Source organism: Felis catus, chromosome A2 (genome assembly GCF_018350175.1).
Source record: "Felis catus isolate Fca126 chromosome A2, F.catus_Fca126_mat1.0, whole genome shotgun sequence".
NCBI classification, from domain to species: Eukaryota; Metazoa; Chordata; class Mammalia; order Carnivora; family Felidae; genus Felis; species Felis catus.
In genome coordinates this window covers 116,916,351-116,935,161 of record NC_058369.1, presented here as the reverse complement: position 1 = coordinate 116,935,161, position 18,811 = coordinate 116,916,351, and the positions used below count along the sequence as shown (strand labels likewise).

The 18,811-nt window shown below is 40.5% G+C and overlaps 1 protein-coding gene across 6 annotated transcripts in view; it reads left to right on the top strand.

The window, feature by feature from the left end:
- OSBPL3 (oxysterol binding protein like 3) overlaps positions 1–18,811 on the top strand; it is a 177,712-nt gene that overhangs the window by 118,942 nt on the left and 39,959 nt on the right. For 4 of the 6 annotated variants that reach the window (XM_019825610.3, XM_006929256.5, XM_019825608.3 and 1 more), the window contains 2 exons: positions 9,353–9,483; positions 12,761–12,868. In XM_019825610.3, coding sequence (XP_019681169.1) covers positions 9,353–9,483; positions 12,761–12,868 — 239 coding nt within the window. The remainder of the gene's footprint in view (positions 1–9,352; positions 9,484–12,760; positions 12,869–18,811) is intronic. The other 2 variants (XM_003982866.6, XM_003982867.6) reach the window with 1 other exon arrangement.

Sequence of the window (18,811 nt, the reverse complement as noted above, 5' to 3'; positions counted from 1 at the left end):
TTAGCCATTAGGGAAATGCAAATTAAAGCCAGGATGAGATTACCATACCCCGATTATAGCTCCAAAACAAGACAGTACCAAATGCTGGTGAGAACACGGAGAAACTAGATCTCTCATATATTGCTGGCGGCAATGAGAGATGGGGCAGCCACTCTGGACAATGGTTTGGCAGCTTTATATAAAACTAAACATGCACTTACCATATAACTCAACATTCACATTCCTGGGCATTTATCCCAGAGAAATGTAAACTTAAGTCTACACAAAACCCTACGCACAAATGTTCCGAGCGGGTTTATTTGTATTAGCTATTAGCCAAAGATTGGAACAACCCAAATGTCCTTCAACAGGCGCATGATTAAACAAACTATGGGACGTCCACACAGTGGGATACAGCTCAACAATACAAACGAACAGATACTGATATGCATAGTTCCTTGGATGGATCTCAAGGACATTATGATGAGTGAAAGCCAGGTTCAAATGGTGACATAGTGTATGCTTCCACCTATTAATACTTTTGAAGGGATAAAATGGTGTTGCTGGAGAAGAGATTAGTGGTTGCCATGGCTTAGGGAGAGGGAGGAGGGAAAGGGGAAAAGTATGGGTGTGATTATGAAGGGGTATCAGGAGGGATCTTGGTGGTAATGCAAAGTTCTGATCCTAAGTGTGGTGGTGGTTCCATGAACCCATGCATGTGATAAAATTGCCTTGACCTATATTTTACACACATAAGAGCATGTAAAACTGGTGATGGCTGAATAAGATGTCAGTTCTCCTGGGTTGGATAGTGTAGCATAGTTATGTAAGATGTTACCCCCGTGGGAACTGGATACAGGGTACCCCAGACTTCCCTATACTACTTTTGCCACTTCCTATAAATCTATGATGATTTCAAAATAGAAAGTTTTTTTTTTTTTAGTTAGAAATAACCTAAATGCCAAACAATAGGGAAATTGCATTTTTTAATGTAATATAATTACACAGTAGAAGACTCAACAGCCACAATAATAAAAATAGCGACCTCATATTGAGCACATAGCTATTATGTCAGGTATTTGTTAAGCACTTTCCATGCACTGTTTCATTTCATTCTAGAAGCAACCTATGGAGCAGATGTTATTGTAATTTTTGTTGCACAGATAAGAAAGCTGAACCTTCGAGAAGCTGAAGAGCTTCCTGTGTAAGATAGCGGTAGAAAGTGGACAACCTGAGACTTGTATCCTATCCTCCCTCGCCCACAGTCTATGCTCCTTACCTGTGTCTCACCACCCTGAGGGATGGGGTGACCAGGGCTACTTTTATAGACATAGGAAGAAGTTCACAACATACCATTGTGTAAAAATACAGGTCTCAAAACGATATAGGTATGATTCTATTTTTTTAGAAAAAAACCCCAACTTTATAAATCTGGCATATATAGGCATACTAAAACGTCTGGAAGGATCTACACCAGCATTTTAGTGATGGAGGCTAGAGTTATAAGTACTTATTATGTTCTTACTGCCTTTTTTTTTTAAGTTTATTTATTTATTTTGAGAGAGAGAGCGTGTGTGCGAGAGGTGGAGAGGGTCAGAGGGAGAAAATCCCAAGCAGACTCCATCCTGTCAGCACAGAGCCCGACACGCGGCTCAGTCTCAAGAACCGTGAGATCATGATCTGAGCCGGAATCAACAGCCAGACTGCTTAACAAACTGAGCCAGCCAGGTGCCCCGGTGTGTTATTTTTTAAAGGAGAAAATGGGTTTAAAAGTTTTAAGTGGGGGCGGGGGGACAGTGTTTGAAGTGAGAGAAAAGAAGGTACGAGATCTGCTGCCTTCTTCTCCCAGCCCCATGTTTTTCTCCCATGACCTTATTGATTCTTTCAGCTTTTTTTCCCTTACCCCACAAACATGAAGCATGTGGCTATGAGGAAACCACTTCACGTCCTTTAAAAATTCCCACCTCAAACCCTTGTTCTAGTTGCCATTAGAACTCTGTCACTGTTTGCAATACCGTTGTACCACCTGTGAAATGGGAAGAATTGCTTCCCCCGACCCCTTCAAAGCTCTTCGCACAGGCTCTTGCATGTTCTCTAGTATTAAAGGGTCGAGTGCAATTACGGCATTGCATTTTAGGCTTTGTGAGAGGGAATTCCTGCAAAAGAGCACTTCTTTTTAACAACCCAAACCGTCTTTTAACTGAGAAGATAATGCCTCCTCAGAGAAGGGATATCCTGAATTTTATACGTTGAAGAAGCTGCTTCCTCAGCAGAACAGAGAGAGGTTGCCGTATTGAGTCAATCCGCTGATCCTTTCCTCCTGCAGAGGGCTCGACCTTGCAGAAAGTCTACACTGGGCTCCAGCCAGCTGTTTTGTCTTTCAGGCTTTGTTCAAAACAGCTGGCTGCAGGGCTGCCCCATACCTAGACTAGGTCAAGGTTTGTGCTCTGAGAAAAGACCAGGTGTGTTTATTGAACAACAGCCTTTGCCCCATGGGCTTACTACAGACTTGAATTCCACAGGGAGCCTAACAAGCTGTGTTTCATTGCTGTGGTTCTAAAGTACACTTGCACACACTGAAAAGATCTCTGGGAGTCCCTTTTACACAGGCTGGGACTCAGAGGCCTCGTGGAATAGAGATACTTCTCAGGTTTGTCCTCAGTCCTGTGACCTTGCGTGCTTTCTCACTTCCATGCATTCAAGCTCACAGCATCTTGACCTGTCTGCCTTGTGTGAGCCTGATTTTGTCACTGATGGTTTTTATTGCAGTTTCTTGACTGTATGACTAATCTATTGATTGTGATTCGGAGCAAGTAAACTAAACATAAGAATTCCACGGATGTTGTAATATAGTCTCTGTAACCTACTTTTCCTTGAATTTGTTAAATGCATCTGAAGCCTGTTTTGTAGAAGATTGGATCAAAGGGTAGACAGCTAATGTATACCCATCATCGTTGAAAAAGTCCTTCTTATATATTATAAACTAAATTTGACTTTTAACGGCGCATCGTTGAAATAGTTTTCATTGGTTCATGTGTCTGGCTTTGCATGCATAATTGACACACATGTAAGCAAATAGAGAACAAAAAGTACTAAAACTTAAAAGTCCTTAAGGAATTTACATTGCATATATTAACTTTTACATCTCTCCAAATATGTTTCGTGGAACACTTTACCCATAAAATGCTTTTAAAAGCAAAAGAATTCCATGATTAAAAATGTTGGGAAAACACTACTGACTATGGTCCCCTGTGAATTTACACAAGAATAGTAAATATTAAAGGCGCTGAGAAGTCCTGCAGCAAAGAGGGCTGTTAGTTTTGTTTAAGTCAGTGATTTTCCCCCCACTTCCTAGTAGCTATTGGCACTCAGGAACTAAAGTTCTTGAGAAACATAATGCAGGAAACATGGTAAATAATAAACCTTTTTGGAGCTAATCCTCTCTATTGTCTGAGTCAGAAGACAGGCATTCATTCTAGGCCAGTCTGTTATGATCAGCTGTGGAATTTTGATCTCACCAGTTAATGTCTCTGGGCCTTGGTTGCCTCATCCATTAAATGTCCTACAGCAGTTCTACTGACTTTTGGGTCTCAGATTCTGTAACTCTTTTCTCTGATTGGTTATTTTGTCCTGAATAGAAAGAATTCATGTTGTCGCTTATTGGTACAAGAAGGTTTTATGAGACAGGGTTCTATTAGTAGCCAAAACAGGAATGACTGAATATGGTGAACAGTTGTAGGGTGGGAAAGCAAGGGATAGGATAAGAACAGGGTCCAGGGTATGGAAGTGGCCATTTTTTTTTTTTAATTTTTTTTTTTAACGTTTATTTATCTTTGAGACAGAGCATGAACAGGGGAGGGGCAGAGAGAGAGAGGGAGACACAGAATCTGAAACAGGCTCCAGGGTCTGAGCTGTCAGCACAGAGCCCGACGTGGGGCTCGAACTCACGGACCGTGAGATCATGACCTGAGCCGAAGTCGGCTGCTTAACCGACCGAGCCACCCAGGCGCCCCTGGAAGTGGCCATTTCTGTTCTACTGTGGATGAAAAAGGTTAGGTTTAATGATACTTCTACAGGTAGGTTTAATGATACTTCCCGAGGGCATTTTCAGTGAGGGAAATCCTCATTTACAAATGAAAAGGTTAAAAGTAGAACAAAATTAAACTGTATTTTATTATTTAGTGTCCTTTTGTTCCTGATTCTTTTGCTGTGCTGAGTTTTTAACTGTTGAAGGATCATCTTCTGCACTGTTTTGAGTTTATGGAAGCATTGGATAAAAAGCCAAGCATGTCACAGATTATAAGTCAGAAGATATACAGAACTTAAAGAAAAGCCAGATCATTTATCAAACATAATTTAGGATTCAGCATAAAAATCTGCTGAGCAATTGTATTTATGTAAATTATCAGAAAGTAAGTAGGACCATTCAGTCAAATTACCTACTGTATCTAAATGAAAGGACCGTTTGGATAGAATATCAGTTAGATAGCCTGTGAGGTTTGAACCATGGATATCCTATGAGGTTTGAAAATTAGAGGAAGCAGATTTCAGAAGATCAAGTCTGATCTTTTAGATGTGTTATCATTTTAAAGAAAATTCGTACGTGTGCTTTTCATTAAAAAGGGAATGAAAAATTAGGTTGGGTGCTATATGATAGCATATTTTCTCACTGATTCCTTAAAGCACTCTTGAGATGTGGGCATTAGAAACATGTACAGATGTGAAAACCAAGGATTTGTCCAAAATCTAAATGGCAACAAATAGGTAGGGGTAGGATTTCAGTTCACATTTGCCTTATTACAAAATGTCTTTCCTTTGGACCACACTGCCTCCATAGAAGTGGTGTCTATGGTATTCCTGTCTTCCCCAAGACCTATTTTTTTGTGATGCTGAGAAACTCCTGGAGAAGGAACACATTAAACAATAGAGTTCAGGTAAATTAAGACGACAGCTGTCCTTAAGTACCACCTTTCACCATCCAAACGTGCTAACCGTACTCTCACCGTGTAACTCAATAAAAGAATACCGTGGAAGCCTGTAGAAATGGGAAAGGTAGTGGTCACCAAGAGTCAATAGTCTGAGGCTTATGGCGCTCCATTCTGTCAAAACTCAACCTGCGTCCCACTCTCTTAGTACAGTGAGGCGGTCTGAGGAATGGCTAAAGACAGTCTGGGAAAGACGTGTAAATAGAGATGTCAGAATTGCCTTTTGATATTTGAACACCACTTGAATGAAGAGGTAGTTCGGTTTGCCAATGAGGAGGCCCTGAGAAAATTTCGACTTGGGAACAGGAGGGCTTCCTTCCCCACATCAGAGTCTAGGAGCAGAACAGACTGCTGTAGGAGACAGCAAATGCCTTGGCAAACATGGTCCAAAACCACTGACGAGAAAGTTTGGAGACAGAGAGGAGTTGGTCATCCTATATGGCAGGTGGCCTTAGTGATCTTTGGGGTTCTCTGTGGCTCTGAGCATTGAAGACTTTCTGTGTGGTTTTGCTCATTGTCAGATATCCATAAATGTGATATATGTATTTGGATTTCCTCTCTTTGTAAGTTTTTTAATTTTTCTCTAGCATCATGTTAGAAATTAGTAAGAAAACATTCTGTCACAGAGAATAGTCCTCACTTCTGGGATCATGTGTCTTTAATGATTAATATACATATCGTCTCCCGTGATCAGCCTCTAGCAGTCCCTCTGTGTATGCTGGATCCTTATGCTGTGAATGAGTTCTGAGTGGGCCTAAACAGTCATTTAAGAAATTCAGTGCATGGCGGTCTGCTCTTCCAAGCTCCTTTGTCAGGTGGTTTAGAAAGCCCTTCACACCTTAAAACCCAATATAGTGACTATCTGAGTTTCTTTCTGCTTATTTTATGCCCACTGGAGTCTTGTCAGCTATCCATTTTGAGCCAAGTGGTGTATATTCTGCCAACTTTAAATGGAATGTTCTCATCAGGTTGAAAGCCTTGCTTTACGGCAGGCCATCTGAAAGCCAGAGGAATTGATCTGCTAAAGTGCCAGCCAGCTGAGTGCCACATTTACTTCATTTAAAGCACTACACGTGACGTGGGGGGAATAATGTTTCCTCTGTAACTATGTGAAGTGACAGATGTTAACTGGACTTATTGTGGTGATCATTTTGCAGTGGATACAGATACCGAATCATGGTATACACCAAAACTAATATAATGTTACTGTTAATTATACCCCAATTTAAAGAGAACAACTTAATTGTCATAATACATTAAGGAAACTTAGGCCAAAGACAAAAAAAACAGGGGCACCTGGGTGGTTCCCTTGGTTAAGTACCCAACTCTTGGTTTCAGCTCAGGTCATGATCTCGTGGTTCATGATTTCGAGCCCTGTGTCAGGCTCTGCACTGTGCTGCGTGGAGCCTGCTTGAGATTCTCTTTCTCTCCTTCTCTGCCCCTGCTTTCTATCAATCAATCAATCAATCAATCTTAAAAAAAGACCAAAACACAACAATGAAACCATGATAGTGAAGAGGTATTCCCCCGGGGCCCTCTCAGATGGGCATGGGTGTCTTCTGGAGCGTGTGTGTTGGGGGGCTTGTCTATATACTAGGACGTAAAATGCTGAGTTACTTGTGGGGTTTGTTGCCCCCCAGCTGAGAATGTTCTTCTGCCGAACAGACGCTGGTCATTCCCTCATTCATAGACCCTGCATCCTGTGTGCAGTTATTTACCAGTGTTGTCCCGGCAAGAGACCCAAGGACTCCCTTAAAACTGCTGCCCATATTTCAAGAGAATGCAGTCACCACTGCTCGCCTCCATGTTGCTTTTATCACCATCACTATTATTATTGCAGCAACATTGATTATTTATTCTACGCTATCCACTGGGCCATTTGCTTTTGCTGCATTACCTTATTTAATCCCTGTAATCATCTTACAAAGTAAACACTGTTATGACCCTTATTCACAAATGAGGAAACTGGGGTTCAGGAATGGCATATATTTGTCCAGAGTCATGCAGTGAATAAGTGATAGAGCTGGGAAGAATCCAGGGCTGGTTCAGAGCCCACACTGTTGCTTACTTGGTTGTACTGCCCATTATTTTGCTCAATGAAATTGGTTAAATCAGAGTTGAGTGTGTTTCATAGACATTGTTAGAAAACTTGGTGCCTATTGGCCTTTAGTACCTATTTACCCTGTCTTCTGTTGACAAAAGAGAAGACATGAATTGTACTAATAACCTAGGAAACTGTGTGTGTGTTTAAACAAATTGCTTATTTGTACCATGACTTTATGAAGATGGTCTAAATCCATCCCTGAACACCACAGCCTCAGACAAGTTCAGCAACAACCTATAGGGAGGTGCAGTTGTCCTTGTGGCTGTGAAATGAGGAAGTAAGTCAATAATACGTATTTAGTTTCTGTGATACTAAATAGGCCACTCTTGAATGACAATGCCTCTAAAAATGCAACCCTGTGGAATTCAATAATATGCCAGGCCATCTGAGAAGAAGTATGTCTCTGTCTCTTCCTTGGTTACCTTTCTAAAACAAAATATAGTAAAGGAGACTGGAAAGATAATATCCAAATAGGGTATCCATGATCAGTAATTTAGATGGTGGTTCCCCATCCCTAGGAGATAACTCAATGTGGTCAAAATTTGACGAATTTTTTGTCATATGTGTTAGCGGTTTTTAAAAACTTTAGTTCAGGCCTCTGAGCTCCTAGAGGTGCTAAGCTCTCACTAAAGTGAACAGAGTGGCTGGATGCCAGGCTTAGAGCTGGAGGATTCTGGGTCAAGCAGTTGGAAGACTGATAAGAAAGAGGGTAGGTAATACCCTAAAATAATTTCAAATTTACAGACACGTTGCAAGAAGAATACAAAGAAGTCCCATGTATCCTTTACCCAAATTTATCATTTGTTAATATTTTTCCACATATATTTTATCTCTCTCTTTACACACACACACACACACACACACACACACACACACACACCATATGTGCACATGCGTGCATGTGTTTATTTTTCTGAACCGTGTGAGAGTGGGAATCCTACATGATATCTTTCTGTATGCCTTTATACCGTAGTGTATATTTCCTAAGAATAGGGATAGTCTATTACTTAACCACAGTTTAGTTATGAAATTTTATGTTGAAACAATACTTTCGTCTATTCTATTTTCCATGTCCAGATGCTGTCCATAGTCCCGATAATGCCCTTTAATGGTACTTTTCCCCTTCAGTACAGGATCTGGTCCATGATCATGTACTGCATTAATTGTCATGTCTCTTCAGTGTCTTGCAACTGGGAACAGTTCCTCAACCTTTTTTTTTTTTTTTTTTTTTTTTTTTTTGGTGAAATTGATACTTTTGGAGAATCAGGTCAATTTTTAAAAATAAGGTGTTCCTCATTTTGGAGTTGTCTGTCCCTGGTTGCTGTACAACAAAAACGAAGGTGTATCTTTTTCAAGATATTACACCTGGAGTCCAGCTGAGCCTCACGGGGGATTAATTTTGGTCACCTGGTTAAGGTGCTGTCTACTTTCTTGGCTGGATTGTCACCATTTCCCCCAACAAGCAATGAGCTTTATTTTCAAATATTTGCAGTCTTGGGGGATACAAACAAAACTAAATGTTGATAATTGAGAATCCAGAAGTGTCCTTTCAAGTCTCAAAATAGCTCAATAAGTCATAAATTCTTGGGATTTTATAGTGGATTGGGGGGTTGGAATTGACAAATGTGTATGATTTTAAATTTTTTCATAGACTTTTTTTTGAGAGCAGTTTTAGATTCATAGCAAAATTGAGCAGAAAGTACAAAGTTCCCATATCCCTGCCCCCCCCCCCCCCCCCCCCCACACACACACAACCTCCTCCACTGTCAACATTCTACCAGCATGGTCCATTTGCTACAACAGGTGAACCTACAGTGAAACATCATTAGCACCCAGAGTCCATAGTTTAAGTTAGAGTTCCCACTTGGTGTTGTGCCTTCCAGATGTGTTTCTTAAAAGTCAATTAGTGTGCATTTGCTGCATAATTCAGTTCATTATTCAGGGCTGTTACTTTTCTAAGTTCTTTTGTAAGAAATACATCTCTTGGGGCGCCTGGGTGACTCAGTCGGTTAAGTGTCCAACTTTGGCTCAGGTCATGATCTGTTTGTGAGTTCGAGCCCCGCATCGGGCTCTGTGCTGACAGCTCAGAGCCTGGAGCTTGCTTCGGATTCTGTGTCTCCTTCTATCTCTGCCCCTCCACGACTTGTGCTCTGTCTTTCTCTGTCTCTCAAAAATAAATAAATGTAAAAAAATAAAAATAAAAAAAAGAAATACATCTCTCTTTATCTTGTTTTTAATTAAGCCTCTTCCTTTATTCCTTTTTATAATGATTATATCTTTATAGTTTACTTCACTTTAAGGTCAGCTTTTAATACCATATCAACGGAGAGAGAAAAACTCAAGCAGCTGATGGAACAGGACGTCTCCTCCTCCCCCTCGGCCCAGGTCATTGGTCTGAAGCACGCCCTGTCATCTGTAAGTTGCATGTCATGTGGCCAGGCTCATGATTTTATTTATTTGTATTTTCCAACTCCATTGTTGTGTTGAAAATTCATGAGAAAACCAAACAAATTATCCAAATGATATTTTAACCTTTCATCAGATTTGCTAATTCTGAATATCAAAACTGAGTCTACTCAAATCTTAGTAGCTAGTATTTCATTGAGCATTAGATACTTTAAGTTTGGTTTCCTTCTATTTATCTTGATTTTTTTTCTGTTTCTGTAAAGCTTTTGTTGTGTGTTTGCGTGACTCTCGCAGACATTTGTCTGTTGATATAAAATCCGACAGTTTGGAGATTTCTGTACCTAAGATTTCTTTTTTATTTTTTTAATTGTTTTAAATCTTTATTTTTGAGAGAGAGAGAGAGAGAGAGAGCGAGAGCAGGGAGGGACAGAGAGAGAGGGAGACACAGAATCGGAAGCAGGTTCCAGGCTCTGAGCTGTCAGCACAGAGCCCAAAGCGGGGCTCGAACCCACAGACAGTGAGATCATGATCTGAGCCGAAGTCAGAGGCTTAACGGACTGAGCCACCTAGGTGCCCAATGTATCTAAGATTTCTTATGCTTAGATTGGCTTTGCAAATGACAGATAGCAGAAGGGCAATTTCGAATTTACTTTTATGTTTTCTGCTCTACAGCACTCATCCTGTTTACCACGTTTCAAAGTTATTTTGAAGTTATTTTATTTGATTTGGGTAATATAAAACATTTAGCTTCTTTTTCCTGTACAGGCACAAAGAGATGAGTCATATGGAATGTCAGATAACCATTGTGTTTTCATAATAACGAAAATCACGGCCAAGCTTCAGATGTTTTTCACTAAGCCCTTCTGTTATTCACTCTCTCTCCTTTTCCCCCTGATTCCAGTTGGGTTCCACTCAAGCACGATATCCTAGGATTTTACTTTGAATAGCGGATGTTGTCTGGTTGCTCACTCTATCTACTGAAAAGCTGGAGAAATTTTAAAATTACATACTTATTTGCTCCTGATCTTTGCTGTCCTTTAGAATTCCTATTGTAAAGAGAAAGCGTGTGCACTTTTGAAGTGAAAATTACTAGATGAAGCAATACTGAACTTTTTATTTAGGGTCAGGTTGGGCAGATGGACTTTAGGATCTTGTTTTCAGAGGCTAATTAAGGCTTTGAGAGAACTAGAAAATATCCATTCATCTTTTCGATTCATCATGTTACTGAGAAAAGTAAAGTAATGATTTTGGTGTGACGTTAATAGGAAATACATTAGCAGTAGTACATATTCTTGAAACATACTTGAGGAATATTTAGCCGGTGGAAGTTCCAGGTATATTACCCTTGAAAGAAATAAAAAAAATAATGTGGGCTTAGTCTATGTAGAGAGTCTCAATGTCATCCACCCTGAGGAACTCTGGGTTTTCTAAGGTCAGAAATAGAAACACCCCCTTTTGGATTGTAGTGGACAGCCATACTGGGTGCTACTCTGGTTTGGGAAAAGTAAAGTGAGTTCTCTTTTGAGTTTATTTTTTAGTGCTAAAAAGCTTTTTTTGTTGTTCCCGGTAGGTTGACTTTTCGTACATTTAAAAGGTTCCTCTAATGGGCTCCCCAGAATTCCTTTCACTGTGGTCTTCCTCTCTCCTGCCCTCCTCCCTTGGAGGTCTAGCCTCATCTTGTTAGTCTGCTTGTCTGGTAGTGGGCAGGGGTATCCTAGGTCAAAGTTGTTAACCTTTGATAAGGAATTCTCCCCCATGTCCAGGATTTTGGAAACTAAAGATATAACAGAATGATCCTTTCTTTCCTCTTTTCGGCTTGGATCCTGGATTAGATTCCAGACTTTTTTTTTTTTTTAAGTTTATTGATTTATTTTGAGAGAGAGAGAATTCCAAGCAGGCTCTGCATTGTCATCAGGGAGCCTGACACAGGGCTCAAACTTACAAACCATGAGATCATGACCTGTGCCAACACCAAGAGTTGCTTGGTGACTAAGAGATGCTTAACCAACTAAGCCACCCAGGTGGCCCAAGACTTGTTTTTTAAAAATAAAATTTTTAGTGCCATCTCAAGGCTATCAGAATAGATATGTTTGGGCTGTATATGCAGTCAGTATTCTCCTTCTGCCCGTGGCTTATGAAGGAAAGAGAAGCTGCTAAAGTAACACATTTTTTTTCAGGCCATACTAAGATTATAGCCACTGGTATAGATTCTAGCCACTTACACTTAGATGCCAGCAACATGTTGGTCAGAAATAAGGGACTACCCATAGAGATTGTTACATGTACTTGTGTGAATTAAGAACATTTACTCAGTATTTCCAAATAGCCCATTCTATTCCTGGTTATAAAAAATAAAACCAACCTCCTGTTTGAGACCCAGGCAGTAGGCCAGACAGTGCCATATCCTTCTGTGGTCTCAGCAGGTAGACCCTGTGGGCACTAATGGATGGGAAAGGATCTGAGATTCTTGGAATAGAGCCTGGAAGACAGACAGACAGGACCGATTTTTGTACAAGCACCCAAGGGGCTGATTGTGGGAGTGTCTGGGGGTCACAGTCAGGCACATTTGTTCCTTTCCAAAGACAGATCATTTGGAAACATCTCCCTCTACCTTCCAGTCAGTTGCTTCCCACTGGGAGGTTAGGACAGGGAATCAGACCTGCCCAGGGGTGGGTTTGTGTGTGCTCACATCCCTCCCCCCATTCCCAGGACCCTGGTTCCTAGCCTTCATCCAGGTAAGTGAAAGTACATTGTTGCTGTTTTCAATAATATGTCTTAGTCATGAAGAATGAAGAAAACTATCATCACCTGTATTGGAAAATAATAAAATTAATCTTCCTCAGAATACTGCTTTTAAGCACACTTCCCAAGATCCAGTAAAACTGGTGTGAAAATTAGATAGCATTTAAAGACATCCAATCAAAAGGGGTGGGAGCAGTGTCAGAAGCATGGGATCATTGGGAGAGATCTGGGGAGGATGAGGGGCCACGAAACCCCTGGCCTCAGTAAGAGCTGAAGGTGTTGGTGACTTCCTTCTCCACCAAAAGGAAAGCTTCGTCAACCCTTTCTTCCATCCCCAGAAGTGAGACTAGAGAAGGGACATCACCACCAAAGTTTAGTATCTTTGATCCCCCTCGCATCTCCGAACCAGTATCCTGTGGGATAGCATTCAAGGAGAAAATCCAGGAAGTGCCCCACTCAAGGCTCCATCCCACTGGGCCCCCTGCTGTGCTTTTCTGATACATCCGTTTATTAACAGAGCCCCACTATTTTTAACATGTTCCAGGCCCTAGCACAAAACACAGACCTTAAAGAACGCTTATGCAGAATCCATGCTGAGTCTCTGCTCCTCGATTCCCCTGCTGCTGCCAAGTCGGGTGACAGTCTGGCAGAGGTGGGTGAGGCTTCTCGTCTGGGAATGTTTCCACGACCGCCACCCCCTCACCTGACATCCTCTGTCACGTCGCCCCTGTTTCCCTCTCGGGAGTGGTGCTCACATCTCTGCCCACCTCCGGCAGCTGCTGCAGGGTCTGGGAGCCCCTGAAGGCTTTCTGGAATATGTGCCTCCTGCATTGTTAAACTGCTTCCTCCCCTCCCCACCCCAAGAAGTCTTCTTCCTTTTGTATTTCTTTACCCCATTTTCCTCCTAAGTATCATTACTAGATTTTGCTGGAATGGGGAAAGACAAACATTTTCTCCTGCTACTTCTGAAGAGACCTAATTTTCTCTGCCCTACGGTATCTTAATTCCCTGCCAGTATCCCTTGCTCCCTCTGTGAGAACCCCCTCCCCTTTCTTTGTGTCTTTCCCTTCTCCGTCTCCTGTGATTTTTTTTTTCTTTCAAAAAGCACAGCTGTATTTTCTGAGGGAGAAAATATTGTATTACAGTTGAAGTGTCTTGGTCCACTAATAGTATGTTAAAAATGTCTTTTCTCAAGACAGGATGTTTATCCAAAATGTTCTTTGAAGGTTTAAAATGAGAAACTGCAGAAAAATATAAATGAATTATTCAGAAAATAAGTAAAAAAGGGATAATAAGACCTAAAACTGCTTTTAGCTATCATATTTATATGCCTGTCTCAGAATTGCTAAATTTTTTATTAACAAATCTATTGGACTGAGCACATTTGAAATAAAAGGGGAAGAAGGTAATATACAAGGGGTGTATGTCCGTGTGTGTGTGTGTGTATACGTGAGTGTTGTCTGTAAATTAATAAAAGGAGTTTCCAACGTTGAAGCTTAATCCCTCTTCCTCCTTTTCCTGTCCTCAAAGAAAACAAAACCCCCACATAGTTCTTTACTCTGTGGGAAGCCATGTGTACAGGCAATGAGAAGGCTAGGGGTTGAAATTGGTCAGCACCGAGGGCGAGGCCGGGGCATCCGTAGTCACGTGGCCGCACGCCAAGGGGACCCTCTTCTCTGACAAGGGACCTACCCTCTCTCTGCAGAGGCTCGCAGGCCTGCTGCTACTTCTGAGATGTGTGTCAGTGGTGGACCACGACATTTCTCTACATACTCCCTCCCCACCAAGAGATCTTCTCAGCCATTTAAACCCATACCTGAACTGAATGGTCTTCAAAGTTGGGCGCCCGAACATGACCTGTGGTGACGTTCATTTTAGGCCTGGGCAAAGAAATGTGCTCCCCAGTTGGGCTTTCTTTTGAATCTGCACAGTAGCTGAAGCAGGGCTCCGTCTCCATGACTGGCCATCATGGGTGTTCTTTGCCACCAAACACTGGCATTCTGTGGGGTTTCTATGTCTATTGGGAGGCAATGCCTACCTTTTATTTTTATTTAAAAAAAGTATTTTACACATTTACTTATTTTTGAGAGATGGAGCTTGAGCAGGGGAGGGGCAGAGACAGAGGGAGACAGAGAATCTGAAGCAGGCTCCAGGCTCTGGGCTGTCAACACAGAGCCCGACGTGGGGCTGGAAACCATGAACCGTGAGATCATGACTGAGCTGAAGTTGGATGCTTAACCGACTGAGCCACCCAGGTGCCCCAGTGCTTACCTTTTAAATAGCATTTCCACCAACTACATTTATTTAAGCAAGTTGACACTTCATTTATGGTTCTATGTACTTATGCTCAGTGTGCATACTTGGGGCTATTTGTGTTTTGGAAAGGAAACCAGAATCAGTCTTTTCAAAATGCATGTTTTGGGGCGCCTGGGTGGTTCAGTCGGTTAAGCAGCCGAATTCGGCTCACGTCATGATCTCGCGCTCCGTGAGTTCGATCCCTGCGTCCGGGCTCTGTGCTGACAGCTCAGAGCCTGGAGCCTGTTTCAGATTCTGTGTCTCCCTCTTTCTCTGACCCTCCCCCGTTCATGCTCTGTCTCTCTCGGTCTCAAAAATAAATAAACGTTAAAAAATTTTTTTTTTAAATGCATGTTTTTAAACTGATCTCACAAGGAATGCACCTGAAGGCTTAAATGCTGTAAACTGTCCTGGAGGAGGAGCAGTAGTGTCCCCCAAATTCACACTTGCCACACTAGACTGAAGTCTTGAATTGACGGCATGTCGTCCTTGCTGTTTCCTCTTTCAGTAATTTTATATTCTCCATGTTTTATCCTGCTTTTCACTGAGTGACTCAGGCTCACTTTCCCAGAAATGGAAAAGCCATTCTTGTCTTCAGGAAACCAGAGAGTGACTGGAAGTGGCCGCCCCAAGAGCTTAAAAATTCTATTCCTGTTTATTTTTCTTAGGTAGCTCACAGACACCCCAAGCAATCTGTTAAGGAACGGCAGTCCCCACAGTGAGGTCAACCTAGGACCCTCTGTTTTCTGTACTTCCCTTCCCTTCCCTTCCGTTCGACTTGCTCAGATTACCCATCTCCCATCGAAATGACTCCCACATTCTAGTAAGTTCTCATACTTTATCTTTTTGAATGTGAATATTTAATACTTTCAGCTTATTAGTTCTTATATTATTTTAGGTTCCAAATGAAAGGCTAGGTGACTTTGGGTGGTAATACTCTATTTAATCTACAGTCCATTTCAGAGGCTTAAGTAGGCAAGAACTTTAAAGATACATCTGAAAAAGAAGCAGGGAATTTAGTTCTTTCAATTGCCTATCTGTTTGCTCTATTCCATGTGCATTTGAATGCGTTAACTCACGAAAACCTAACCACAATTCTATGAGGTAGGTGATGGTAGTTTCATTTTAGAGACAAGGAAACCAGAGAGGTTAAATAACTTCCCCCAGGGCACACTGCTAATAAGAGACCTGGCTGGGATGTCAATCCACATCTGGTGAGCCCAAAGCATAGTGTTTTCTCAATAACATCACACCTGCTATATATTGAGGAAATGTGCCAGGCCAGCAGTGGAAATATGCTGGGGATGGTGTGAGAATGGACTGAAAAACTATCTCAGATGTAAACACCATTTCACATAAAAGAAACAAACACATGATAAAAGCAACAAAAAAAGCAATGGGCAGGAGATGGATCATTCAACAAATTCGTTTGGCACAGCTCAAAGGCGATCTTTTGACTGAGCACTTTAAATCTTCACATTGCACACTAAAATGAATTGTAAGTGAATTGGAGTTAAATATAAAAACTCAAACTGAAATCCATTGACGTAAATATTTATCAAATGGCTAGAGTAGGGAGGACTTTCTAAATTTGGGAGCAATAGAAAAATTGCAAAAGACACATTAACTAGATCTGACCTTTGTTTTAGGAAAGAAATGGTGTATATGGAAAAATGAGAGACAAATAATAAACTAGGAAAAATATTTTCAGTGAAAATGACAGACTTAGATAATGCTAACTAGGTGATAATGTCTTTAATATGTAAATAATTAATAAGTAATAAGCAACTTAAGACCCCAATAAACAAATGAAGAAAGGGACCCAATTCACGAAAAAACCCAAATACATACAGTTCTTTTGAAACTTTTGACTTTGTGATACTTATAAATTCACAGCAAAGTGCAAAGAAATGCAGAGGGAGGTCCCATCCACCCTGATGTACCCTCCCCTAATGTCAACATCTCTATAGGTTTCTTTTTTTTTTAAGAAAAAAATGTTAGACCTAATTCTTAACAAAGAAGTGCAAATTACAACAATTTTTTTTAACATACAGCTTTTCTAAATTATAGTATTCTATGCCCTTAAAGATATAGAGAAAACAGAGGTTCTTTTGTTAGTGTGATTAAATCATATATGTATTACCTCTAACATTTTTAATAATTCTGCTTCTGAGGACTGATTCTAAGAAATAGTGAGATACAAGTATTATCTCATTGTTTACAAGAGACATTTGCAAACATGCTCATGATCTTTACAAATTTGGAAATGCCCTTAATTTCTAACACATAAAAGTGTCACTTTGTGACACACATACATAACAAAGTATTATCTATGAACTAAAGTTAATGTCTCAAGAAGCTAACATCCTGGGAAAAAGTTCATAATATAATGTTAAATGAATATAGCAGACTATATAAAGACTACAGTGTGATCTAGTTTTTCAAACTTAAATCTGTATCTTTATATAATACATATACATGCATACACATATATGTACCACACACACACACACACACACACACACACACATGTTTTAATAATAAAAAGTACACCAACAGGTTAATAGGGGCCACATCTGGGCAATGAGGCTTTAAGTGATAGGTATTTTATTTACATTTTTCTTTTTTTTCAAACATGTTACTCTTATCCTCAAGATAAATGTTAATTTTGAAAAAATGACTATGGTACAGTGTTGTTTAGGGAAAGTTTATAAATATATATTATATATAAATCAATGGACTGGGGAACATGTTCACTACTCAGTTCCATTTGCCCCAGTTTTATATATTTATATAAGTTTATACACACACACACACACACACACACACACACAATTATTTTAAAGCAAAGCTATATGTATAAAAAAGATGGGAGAGAAATGTATCAAAATGCTTATAGTGGTTTTAGCCACAATGAGATACCATCTTACACCTGTCAGAATGGCTAACATTAACAACTCAGGCAACAACAGATGTTGGCGAGGATGCAGAGAAAGAGGATCTCTTTTGCATTGTTGGTGGGGATGCAAACTGGTGTAGCCACTCTGGAAAACAGTATGGAGGTTCCTCAAAACACTAAAAATAGAACTACCCTACGACCCAGCAGTTGCACTACTAGGTATTTATCCAAGGGACACAGGTGTGCTGTTTCGAAGGGACACATGCACCCCAATGTTTCTAGCAGCACTATCAACAATAGCCAAAGGATGGGAAGAGCCCAAATGTCCATCGATGGATGAATGGATAAAGAAGATGTGGTATATATATATATACAATGGAGTATTACTCGGCAATCAAAAAGAATGAAATCTTGCCATTTGCAACCATGTGGATAGAACTGGAGGGTATTATGCTAAGTGAAATTGGTCAGTCAGAGAAAGACAAATAATCATATGACTTCACTCATATGAGGACTTTAAAATACAGAACAGATGAACATAGGGAAGGGAAGCAAAAATAATATAAAAACAGGGAGGGAGGCAAAACCTAAGAGACTCATAAATATGGAGAACAAACTGAGGGTTGCTGGAGGGGTTGTGGGAGGGGGAATGGGCTAAATGGGCAAGGGGCATTAAGGAATCTACTCCTGAAATCATTGTTGCACTATATGCTAACTAATTTGGATGTAAATTTAAAAATTAAAATTTAAAAAATTTAAAAAATAATAATAGTTTATATTTCCTTAAAAAATGCTTATAGTGGTTTTAGTGTGATAGGATTATGAGTGTTCCCTTCCTTCCCTTTTTTTCTGTTTATCTTTGTTGATTTAAAAAAAAATGATAGACAACCATGGAGGCCTTCCAACCTCGTGGGGAAATTGTTGAAGTGAACCGAGCAGGTTGATATGTAACAAGTGCGGTCCTGTGTGTGTAAGGTAGTATGCTGAGGCTTGGGGCTGCTGCAGCCCCATTGAGTTTTTTTTTTTTTTTTTCAGTGGGTATTGATAGGACGTTTCTGGAGGTAGAACGTCAGAAGGGGCTAGTGTTAGGTATATTATTTTCATTGCTGATGAGCCAAGAAATCCTTCTGATCCATCCAACTAGGAGAAGGAAGATAGAGAGCAGGAGCAACTAGTAATGAATTAATGAACAGAACAAGTAAATAAATCATTAGAGTCTTATGTGGCAGTGACACACCAAAAGACACAGGAAGATTCTGCTGTTTCAGTGAGCATTAAAGGAGCTCAGTCATTCACTATGGTGTCTCCTGTTTTGAGGAGACATTCCTTTCCCTTGAAGGTGACAGCTGTGGCACTTGTTTATAGAGCCTAATGTGGTCTCTTTGTCAGGGCAGAAAAGAA